At 40.7% G+C, this 11,580-nt stretch overlaps 1 protein-coding gene and 1 non-coding gene across 2 annotated transcripts; one reads left to right on the forward strand and one right to left on the reverse strand.

Moving 5' to 3' along the window:
- Nucleotides 1–932: 932 nt before the first annotated feature.
- LOC116327309 (lipopolysaccharide-induced tumor necrosis factor-alpha factor homolog) lies at nucleotides 933–9,656 on the forward strand. Its single transcript, XM_031748857.2, has 5 exons — nucleotides 933–5,856; nucleotides 6,153–6,281; nucleotides 8,254–8,469; nucleotides 8,717–8,843; nucleotides 8,994–9,656. The coding sequence occupies exons 1-5, from the start codon at nucleotides 5,565–5,567 to the stop codon at nucleotides 9,100–9,102; spliced, it is 873 nt and encodes a 290-aa protein (XP_031604717.1). The 5' UTR covers nucleotides 933–5,564; the 3' UTR covers nucleotides 9,103–9,656.
- On the reverse strand, nucleotides 6,583–6,676 carry trnai-uau. Its single transcript has 2 exons — nucleotides 6,639–6,676; nucleotides 6,583–6,618 (listed from the first exon to the last, which is right to left on the reverse strand). It is a non-coding gene; the product is annotated as a tRNA-Ile (tRNA).
- Nucleotides 9,657–11,580: the final 1,924 nt, after the last annotated feature.

Consider the following 11,580-nt stretch of genomic DNA (forward strand, 5'->3'; position numbering starts at 1 on the left):
TGTGATTTGTTACAGAGATTTATCGTCGCTGTTATATGTTCGCGATATAACAATGAGGTGCTGCATGGTTTTAATCTCTGAACGTCACTGCTGAGGGATGCCGCACACAGATTTGGAGAGATGCCTTGTTACGCAACCCTCTTGTTCCACCAGACGATTTACAGCGGCGATATGAGTGTGAGCATAAGTTGCGTGTCTGTGATATAGTGTCTTCGATGCAGAACAGGATCCATCCTCGCTCGCCTGTCGCTGCAGCCGCAGACATCGTTTTTCATATCAGACCTGCATGGCTGGCAGCATGCCTGACACCCTCTCTCATGCCCTCCTTTCTCTCTCTCTCTCTCTGTCTTTCCTCCCTCATTTTCACCTCCTCTCACATCCCTTTATACTTCTCTCCTCCCTCACTTACTTTACACAAACACACTGCACCTCCTTCATCCGAGTGTTGCAGAGATCTCGCCTGTCTGCCACCAACCTCCCCAAAAAAAGGTGGGGGCTGGTGGGTGACTGATGGCCCATTTTTGTGACATCATTGCTGCCATTCGCCTTCAGTCAGCATGCTCAAGACTGTGATGAGAACCAACTGCTGTGACCGTGAGAGCGTGTGTATTCAAATTCTCTTCCCATTAGTCAGTGTGAGAGTCCAGCTGCGAGCTGCTGCACAGGAAACGGTTCTTAGCATGGTTTTTCATTCAGACAAAGAGAAGAGGAACATCCGCACACTGACTCACTCCTGCTCTAATACCACATTTGAAATGATGACAAATAGTCCCTGGGTCATTTTTTTCTAGGAAGTTTTGTTTGGTCTTCATAAGTACAGAAATACACACACACACACACACACACACACACACACACACACACACACACACACACACACACACTAATCCAGGCATGACGCAACCCTCTAAGCAACTCTACGTCATCCTCAGTGACGTCCTCTGGGAGGGAGCAGGCCGGTCCATCACACTGAATACTAAAGGATAAAGAGTTTGCTAAAATAATCTCCATTACAATACAATGATGGCACAGCTGACATATATATATATATATATATATATACTGTCCTGCTTAACTGCTTTGAACTACCACAGTGTTATTACAGTGATAGTTTAAGTTGATTTATGGGCCACCTCTGCCTATCTGTTATGCAACAGTCCTCTGCCAGGGCCGGTAATTATAGAGGACTGTTCTAGCACTATGGAAAGTGTTACTCTGGTTTTTCTTGCTAATGTCCGTGTTGAGCCTTTTACTAATTATAGTGTTCTTTACTATACTCGTGCTGCTTTGAAACATTTAAGCCATCCTACTTTGGAAATAAATACCTGCCGCTTCACTTGGTAGCTGTCGTGATCGTCCTTTTGTCAAACTGAAGCCTTTGTTTGTTTGTTTGTTTGTTTTTTAGATTTGCAGTAATCCATTTTTATTTGGACACTTGGGGGCAGGCTAACAAGCTGTGTGCATAAAGCTAATACATTACTAGCAGACATTAATCAGCTGCCTGCATTGGAAAACCTGTCAGTCAATATGGTGATGTCTCTAATCTCAAGGATGATTTCTTACAATATAGATATAGAAGAAGGGAAAGTGTCTGCAGTGGACAAAATGGGTTTTTTTCTTGTTTTTTTAAAACAACAATATATCCTTTTTATTGCTGTAACATGAGCTGATTTAACATGGCAGTCTATGGACTGTTTTCCTCTTGGAGCCAGCTACCTGTGGGACCTTGAGGAACTGCCGTTCCTAGAGGAACTCGTGTTGGCTTCATCGTTAAGCTCCAAAGGTTGCCCCTGGGTTTCTACTGATTAGCTATTGACAAATCGTGACAAACCTCTGCTCCATAGTAATGCATTAGAGCGGAGACAGTGTGAGAGTTAAAATGGAAAGAGAGTGCAAAGAGCAGGCCATCCTGACTGATATCAGGCAAGCAATGAACATTTGCTGAAACAGAAAGTTCTAGTAGCAAAGATGAGAATCTGGAAATTAGTTTGGCATGAAAGTCACTCATTTTTAGGTCTATTTTTGGTCTCCAGTTTTGAGAAAATTATTCGCTTTTTAGCACCTAAATGGTCCGCTGTGACCAATAGCTAGCTGCTCATGTTTAAGACCTGGCAGGAGATGCTTTCATCTCCAGATAATACCTGAAAGACCTACTTTGAATCATTTAGGGTCCAATTATTTAACATTTGCGCTTTGACTGTAACACGACTGTCAAGTGACACACGAGGAGTTTTGGTTGTTGTATAATGAAGCTCATTAACCATCAATGAGTCTGTGTATCCTTCTCTGGGTGACTAATACCCTGACAGGTGGTGCTCACACATACTTTACTGTTACTTGATCTGTGTGCCACACACACCACACACAGAGTAAAAAGCCAATTGAGAAGGTAGGTAAGTGCGTGTGTTTTTTATAAAGTGGATAAAAGGTAAGTCTGACCAAATGACAGAAGAAAAAGGAAACACTGTGCATAAAGGTCCTGTGAAATGAAAGAGGAGGTGGAGGGATGGATATATAGATGCTTGCAAGTGCCGAACCAGTGACGTCAAACTGTAAACTAAAGACTTAATCCTCTGTGAGCCTGACCAGCTCCTTGTTCTATCCTGACATCTAGTGGTCAAATCATACAACAACACAGTCAGCCATTCAGAGGATGAGCACCATCATTTGGTAAGTAATATAATCTAATGTTGTGTGTTGCTGTTTATTCAGGCAAAACCTGGTGACCCAAATAACTTCCCGAGTGTCAGCTAAGAAAAACAAGTCAATGATGACGCCTCATCCCACCGCAAAGTGGGAAGTAAAAATGAGATCATGGAGAAGGTTTATGAGAAAACCCTTTATGGCCATTACCTTACTAGAGTGTTTACATGGAGTGATTCGGTGGGTGGAGTATAGGTCAGCCATCATCCTCTCTGTTGTTGTTATAAACTGGCTCCAGGTTTTACTGATGCTACGGTTGCTCTCTACTGTACCGTCACATGGGGCCAAGTACCACATTACACAGTTCAATGAGCGCTTATTTTTAGATCACTGTATGTAAAAATTGTCATGCTGAGCTTTGAACTTTCATCACCTTGACACATAAGAATGACAGCTGGAAAAAAAAATCTATGTGCGCTACTACAAACAACACCTGTAATCTTGATGTTTATGTCCACATTGAGACCTGAGCTTCTTAACAATGTCTCCCTCCTCTCATCCGCAAACCAGTCACGACACATGGCTGCCACTCCCCGAGCCTGGTTCTGCTGGAGGCTTCTTCCTGATAAAAGGGAGTTTTTCATTCCGACTGTTGTCTGACTGCCAGAGTTTTCTCTGTATTATTGTCGGGTCTTTACTTTACAATATAAAGCATTTTGAGATGACCGCTGCTGTGATTGGTGCAATATAAATAATGTTGAATTGTACTGGAAATCAAATTTTCAGGTCATTTAATAAAACATGATGATTATTGCCATTATGACCTATTGCCTTAAAGCTGCACTGATTGAATATTTTTATAATAAAAATGGAGATTGAATAATGGACTTCCATGGTAGGAAATGGCAACTTCAAATAAATGCTTGTGTTTATCTGTCCTGCGTCAAAGTCAAAGTCAGCTGGCAGATGCTGTACATGAGCTGATGGCTCAGCTGCTACCCTTCTATGCATGAACATGGCAAATCTGCTTAAGTTCCACAAGCGTGCCAATGTTTGCTGTGCATCTGCATGCTGCTTTGCAACCCACCTCCACCCCAGCTCCTCCTTTTTCATGCTCTTCATAAGACTCGTATTGCGGGAGTTGTGTAATTTCATCACAAAGTTAAGTGGTGCAGATTCAAAACACACACAAAAGCGTTTGTTTATGTATATTTGTTCTCTGAATAGCATCAAAAACGTTAGCATAGGTTAGATCACTAGAAATTATAGGTGTTCTGCTGCCGTATTGCTAGCTGCCAGCCACGGAGCTGGTGTACTTCATTACATTCCTATTCTGCTCGAACTGGGCTTCATTATTTGTTTACAGCACAAGAGGACTCCAGAGCTAGCCAGAAGGATGTTAGCTATCAATGGCCAGTGGAAGCCTATATTCACTTAGAATAGTATCATAAAGTGATGTAGTTCAGCCTTTTATTGGGCTGTAAATTCTGTTTCACTGTCACATTTACATTTTGGTAACAGCACGAAGCCCGAGAGAGGAGGATAGAGAGGGTGAGAAGGAGAGAGAGCAGGATGAAGACAGCAAAAGTAAAAAAAAGCTCAAAAAGAAACAGATAAGAGCAAACATGCAGTCAAAGATCTGATATTGTGATATGCTGTGCTGATTCTACACACTAAAGGGGAGGTTGTATGAATTTCAAAATTTAATGTAAAAGCACCTCTGTTACCAGTTTGCTTTTTGTGCTTGTATATGGAGTGTGAGTGTTTTTTTTATTTGCTTGTTTATTGTTTTTTAAGTCTGTACTGAATTGTGCTATTTTAGTGGCTTAAACAAAAATGAAACTGAAAAAATGTTGTGCACGTTCCTCTTCTGCTTTCCTACAACACAACTGAGCCTTTGCCACAAGCTTAACTGAAGTGTCCACCAGATTATAGCTGATCTGCTGCTATGTTGAGATGATGTGCGGGTTCCTTCCTGTTAAAAGGGAGTTTTTCCTTCCCACTGTCGCCAAATGCTTGCTCATAGCAGATCTTTTGATTGTTGGGGTTTTCTCTGTATTATTGTAGGGCCTTTACCTCACAATATATAAAGTCCCTTTAGTGTTTTAGCACTATAAAAAAAAAACAGAACTGAATTGAAAGAACTGTTAAATTGCCACATACAGGTAGGTAATAATGCGTTTTGTATGTGATAACAGAAGCAAATCTTTGAATGGGATTATTTTCATATTTACTTCAGTAAAATTATGATAAATAAACTTTATTTACATTTATTCAAAGAAAGCCTAATGTTTAAAATAAACACATATTAAAGCACTCTGGGGATGCAGTAAAAGGAACCCTGACTTTTGGGGCAGGTAAAGATACCTTCCACCTTCAGTGCATTGCATTTAAACTCTCAGTTCTCCAGTACTGTGGAGGAACCCTGCTTAGCTGGAATAGTTACAGCAAGGCATTGCTTTTAGCCTCTGTTTCCATCTTCTAACATCTCTTATGATCACACTTTTCCTTTAAGCATTATGACCTGCACATGCTCCAAGCTAGCGGCATTTGCATGGATCACGGACGTTTGGATACTCATTTGTTTGTGCACACTGTTTACTTCATTTCAGCGGAACTATCTGCTATGAGTCCTGTGAGGTGAGAATGGACAGATGATGAAAATATTTCCATCTGATGAGTCTGTTTTTGAAAAATTCAGAAGGTGGACTAATTCTTTTTACAGAAGAAATGTTTGTCTTCAAGCAGGTCTCCCCGATCTCTGAGAAAAATGAGAAGGGGAAGTCTGGAACCTAACCTTGCCACAGACTGGCTTGAATTTGGATTAGGATCGTGGGTTTGAGCTGCGTTCTCTGTGGATTTTCTTTTGTTTTTACACTTCCATCAGTTTGAGGACTATATATTCAGGTCTCTGTCCCAGGATGGAGAATCTAATCCTGGACATGGTGTCTGATCAGAATTTAGAGGAGCTTCCAAATGTGGAGCCAGATGCAGGTGAGATGCAAAAGCCAGAGGAGGAGCAGCAGGACGAGGCTGACCCTGATCCCCAACCTGAATCCAGCCAGGAGACATTGGAGACGAGAAGCGGCCCTCCACCGCTGGCTGTCATTGAGTTCCGCATCCAGCAGCTTCAGAACCGCCGTTTCCTCCTGCAGAAGATGAGAGAATTTACCAAAAAGTCACAGCAAAAGATGGACAGCCCTCCAAAGCAAAGTGAGTCAGATTAAAAAACTTGACAGTTGGTGGTGGTTCCTATAAAAGGAAATCATTGTTAGGGTGCATGTTGACATATATTCATCAGCAGTTGACTTAAACGGCAACTTTCCTTCATACACAAAAAGCTAAGAATCTGAAACTAGTGTGGCTGTAAATTACAGCCGATTATGTGACTGTCTCTTAGTGTTAGCTCATAAAACAAGCAATCTAACGCAGTAATCACTGAGTTAATGGGCCAAGCAGCTAGCTATGCGCCAGTCTAACCTTTGGGGTACTTTATGTGATGTCATCAGCAAACGTCGAGGATGACGATGACAGTGAAGACGAGCTGGAGACCATTCAGAAAGAGTTGAATGTGCTGCTGCTGAAAAAGGAGGAGCTGTCGAAAGAGGAAGAGACTGCCACACCCACAGAAAACGGAGGTACGCTTAATTTCCTCAGCTCACCTTTTTTGTGCTTTATTTAAAGGGACTGTGCACCCTGAAATCAAATTTGTATATTAATAATCAAGAAACTGACCTCACAGCCCGTTGTTTGTCATTGGTGCCACCTTCAGTCATTATGCAAATGTACTGTTTATAAGGCTGGGAAACGTTTCGTGACGAAACGTCTCCCCCACTGGCAACACTACTTCCAGATGAACAGAATCAAGTTTTTGGGAGGCGTGCTTTTTTTTTTTTTAAATGCATGAAATCACAACAACTTTTGCCTGTCATAAGTTTGTGCTCCAGGTGAGGCTCGAACTCACAACCTCGGCATCACTCTGCAGGTTACTGTCTTATAAGTACCGCGCGCTGACCGATTGCGCCACTGGAGCCCTTGAACACTCTTCTTGAGATATAGACTTGATGGCTTTCTGAAGGTCTTTCAACGCTTTTCTTTGGACATTGGCTGCTTTTTCATTCATTTTTAGCCCAGTCCTTTTATTTCACCATTTCTATAAGAAAGAAGTCACTTAATACTAACACATCAATCATTCAAATATAAAAAAGACACCTAACTGTAACAGACAATTTAGCACAGAACCAATTTAAAATAGGTTCTTTAGGGACTTTGTTACTAGAACATAATTCATTCCTATTTCTTTACTTGAATCTACAGAACATAACAAAAAGCTTGGGCTATCTCTTATGGTGTGCAGTGTGCATTTAAAAGATTTGAAACAACTCTAGACATCGTGGACAAAAGAAGATGTTGCATGGGTAAAAACTATCCACAGGAAATGAACGGTAACTGGAAGAAACAGAAAAGAATTCGAGCCTGAGAGATAGATTTGACCCTTCACTTGATCAGAAAAGGAAGGGAAACAGGGAGAAAAGGCTGAGGTATGGCAAATTACACAAGGACTGGACTGAAAGTGAAAGCTATTGGGTGTTTTGGAGTGATGAATCTTTGAAGTCATCATAAATATTATTGAAGCAGCATAGGATCATCTTGACAGAAAACAGAACAAAGAAGAGCTTTGAATTTCCTTCAAGAAACCTGGAGAACTATTCCTGAAGACTACTTAAAGAAATGAAAAGAAAGCTGCCTAAGAGAGTTCAGGCTGTGCTGAAGAATAAAGGCACTCATACCAAAGACTGACGTTCAAGCTCATTAAAATGAGCTCGCCATACTCTGTTTTTGCCTCATATACTGTATTTACATGGTTATTTGCATGTTTCAGTAAATCATTGCTTTAATTTCCCATTTTCCTTGCAAAATACAAAGAAATGAGGGGTGGCTCAAGACTTTTACACAGTATATTCATAATTCCTTACATATTTATATCTTCAAAATTGGGTAACTCACAGGAAGCGAGATGCACACGGATGTATAATTAGTACTGAAAACCACAGAGGAAAAATGTTGGATTGAACTGTCCCTTTAGAAACGACTGCCCCTCCCCAAACCTGGTTCTGCTGGACGTTTCTTCCTCTTAAAAGGGAGTTTTTCCTTCCCACTTTCATCAAAGTTCTTGCTCATAGAGGGTCATATGATTGTTTTCTTTGTGTTATTTTAGGATCTTTACCCTACAATGAAAAGCGACTTGAGGCAACTGTTGTTGTGATTGGGCACTATATAAATAAAACTAAATTGAATGGAATTGAACGTATGAAAACTTTCATACTGTTGCCAGTTTATGAAGAAAATGATATTCTTTTCCCTTTTTCTGTCCGTCTGTGTTTAATATATAATGATACACTGTCAGATTTTCATATTAAACATATTAAAATAATCAGTGAAAGTAACAAAGGTAATCTGAAATGGAGATAATTGCGTTTTCGGGGAGGGACTACATAAAGTAATCAGCTCATGGCTGAAGTGAAATAGACAGAATGAGATTTTTTAAACGTGGCCCGTTTAAATCTAAAGTTTGAACTGCTTTTGTTTTATTCTTTTTTAATCACCAAGTTCATCAAGCAGACCCCAGTTTTTATAAAAATGAAACACCCAGGGGAGGGATCTACACGCTGCCGCCTGCAGAGGTGACCCAGGAGGAGAGCATAGAACCCAAAGAACCTGAAGAACCTGAAGAACCCGAAGAACCTGAAGAACCCGAAGAACCTGTAGAAACTGAACCTGAAGTAGAAATACCAGTAGAAACACCAGAAGATGACATCGCTCCAGGTGTGTTACACCTTTCCTCTAGGACACAAAGTAGTGTTTTTATACGTGGACACCTGATTCCCCTTTTCTTTAAATATTGTGTAACTTTTTGGACAAATATCGCTGCAACGAAATATACTGAATGCATCTGTTTACCAAGCTGTATGTACACGCCGACACCTGCATTTGAATAAACCGGCGGGTTGTTTTGGTTTTTAGTTAAGCTCATTCCAGTTTTTCTCTCTTTTTCTCTCTTTCCCCGGCAAAGTTGAAACTCTGTGCAGAGACGCCAGGCTCACCCAGTGTCCGACCTGCAAAGAGCTCATCATCACACAAACCCAAAGGAAAGTGGGCGAGACAACTTGGTTAGCGTGCTGCTTGTGCTCCATGATAGGGTACGTCTTCTACCTGGCCGGGATGATGTCAAAAAAATTCATTCATTAAGAGCACATGCACATGATACAAGGCACACTGTAGCACTAACTAATAGCACCAAAACTAGTCTCCTCAGAGTGATCTGTGACCTTTCCTTCTCTTTCTAACAGCTGTGTTGGCGGCTGCTGTATAGTCCCTTTCTGCATGAAGAACTTCAAGGACGTTCATCACCAATGTCCACACTGTCAGTGCACAATACACACCTTCAAGCCATTCTGACAACAAGATTACTGGAGTAACAACAATGCAATCCTCACTTCCTGCACTCGAGAGACCTTTTCCTGCATCTTGGAGCTGCTTGGGTCCAAACAGCGTTTGTCACCCTGCAGTATTGCTCTCAAACTTTGACCTGTGAACTGGAATAATATGGGACTGTGCACAACACCTGGAGAACTTTAGAACTTTTTTTTGGCATTGATGCTACATCTGTACTGTCCAAAAGCTCAGGATAGCAGAGCTGCTGTAAATAGTTCCTCTCCCTGGAAAAGTCTGCTCATAATTCAGTGAGCTATAGCTAAAGGAAATATGTGTTTGCTGCACAGTTATCTGGTTATTCTATCTTCCAGTAAGCAGATGCAAATTGTGGTATTCAAATAATACTCGCTTCAACAGTTTGACAGCTTCATGTTTGTTCATCTTAGCCAGAAATAACTTTGAGCGAACTCAAATCTAGGATCAAGATCTTCATGCTGCTATTTTTAGATCAATTATCTGACCGGTTTCCATGATGAAGTGTATTTGTTGTAAATACAGTTCTGTACAGATGCAAATGATTCACGTAGTCCCACAACAGCGTCACAAAATGCTGTTTGCTATGAGATAATCACTCTAACTCAATGATTTAATGATCTCCTATTACACCAAGCACTTGGTGATAGTAGGGAGGAAGAACTCCCTTTTATTGTGAAAAAGTATTTTCTCTCTTCCTGATTTCTTTTTTTTTCTGCATATTTGTCACATACAGTGGTATGCAAAAGTTTGGGCGCCCCTGATAATTTTCATGATTTTCCTTCATAAATCATTGGTGGTTTGTATCCGCAGTTTCATTTAAATATATCATGTAGCAGATGAACACAATGATATTTGAGAAGTGAAATGAAGTTTATAGGATTTACAGAAAGTGTGCAATAGTTACTTAAACTAAATTAGGCAGGTGCTTAAATTTGGGCACCCTTGTCATTTTATTGTGAGAATACATTTAGCACTAATTATTGGAACATACAATTTGTTTGGTAAGCTCATTGACCCTTGACCTACATACACAGGTCAATCCAGTCGTGAGAAAGAGTATTTAGGGTGGCCAATTGCAAGTTTTTGTCCTCTTTGCGTCTTCTCTCAAGAGTGGGTGGCTACATGGGAGCCTCAAAACAACTCTCAAATGACCTAAAAACAAAGATTGTTCAACATCATGGTTTAGGGGAAGGATACAAAAAGCTATCTCAGAGATTTCAGCTGTCAGTTTCCACTGTGAGGAACATATTGAGGAAATAGAAGACCACAGGGACAGTTCTAGTTAAGGCCGGAAGTGACAGATCAAGGAAAATCTTATATAAGCAGAGGCAAAGGATGGTGAGAACAGTCAGAGTCAACCCACAGACCAGCTCCAAAGACCTGCAACATCATCTTGCTGCAGATGGTGTCACTGTGCATTGCACACTTTGCACAAGGAGATGCTGTATGGGAGAGTAATGCAGAAGAAGCCTTATTCCAGCTTCTTTTTGGAATAAGGTGCTGTGGACTGATGAAACTAAAATTGAGTTATTTGGGCATAACAAGAGGCGGTATGCATGGAGGAAATAAAACACAGCAGTTCAAGAGTAACACTTGCTACCTACAGTAAAATGTGGTGGTGGTTCCATTATGCTGTGGGGCTGTGGGGCCAGTGCAGGTACTGGGAATCTTGTTAAAGTTGAGGGTCGCATGGATTCCAGTCAGTATCAGCAGATTCTTGAGAACAATGTTCAAGAATCAGTCACAAAGTTGAAGTTGCGCCAGGGCTGGATATTTCAACAAGACAACGGCCCTAAACACTGCTCAAAATCTACTAAGGCATTCATGCAGAGGAACAAGTAGAACGTTCCGGAAAGGCCATCTCAGTCCCCAGACCTGAATATTACTGAAAATCTATGGTGTGACTTAAAGCGGGGTGTCCATGCTCGGAAACCATCAAACCTGACTGAACTGGAGATGTTCTGTAAAGACGAAAGGTCCGAAATACCTTCAACCAGAATCCAGACTCATTGGAAGCTATAGGAAGTGTTTGGAGGCTGTTATTGCAAAAGGAGGATCTACTAAATGTTGATGTAATTTTTCTTTTGGGGTGCCTAAATTTAAGCACCTACCTAATTTAGTTTAAGTAACTATTGGACACTTTCTGTAAATCCTATAAACTTCATTTCACTTCTCAAATATCATTGTGTTCATCTGCTACATGATATATTTAAATGAAATTGCGGATACAAACCACCAATGATTTAAGAAGGAAAATCATGATCACTATCAAGGGTGCCCAGACTTTTGCATACCACTGTAAGTAAAATTTAATAGTTGTCAAAAATAACCAGAATAATTACAAAATGCAATTTTTAAATGATTTCATTCAAAAAGGGAAAAGGGCTAACCAAAGCAGGCTGGCACAATGTGAAAAACTGATGCCTCCCAGTTTTTAAATCATGAATTAATTACATTTTTAGCAGA

The sequence above is a fragment of the Oreochromis aureus genome, linkage group 8, assembly GCF_013358895.1.
Source record: "Oreochromis aureus strain Israel breed Guangdong linkage group 8, ZZ_aureus, whole genome shotgun sequence".
Lineage (NCBI taxonomy): Eukaryota > Metazoa > Chordata > Actinopteri > Cichliformes > Cichlidae > Oreochromis > Oreochromis aureus.

What these genes read in the sequence shown, in the direction of transcription:
- LOC116327309 (XM_031748857.2), top strand. Translation starts at nt 5,565, where the DNA reads ATGGAGAATCTAATCCTGGACATGGTGTCTGATCAGAATTTAGAGGAG. An exon ending in GGACAGCCCTCCAAAGCAAA is followed by an intron (nt 5,857 to 6,152) that starts GTGAGTCAGATT and finishes TGATGTCATCAG; the next exon opens with CAAACGTCGAGGATGACGAT. An exon ending in CACACCCACAGAAAACGGAG is followed by an intron (nt 6,282 to 8,253) that starts GTACGCTTAATT and finishes TTAATCACCAAG; the next exon opens with TTCATCAAGCAGACCCCAGT.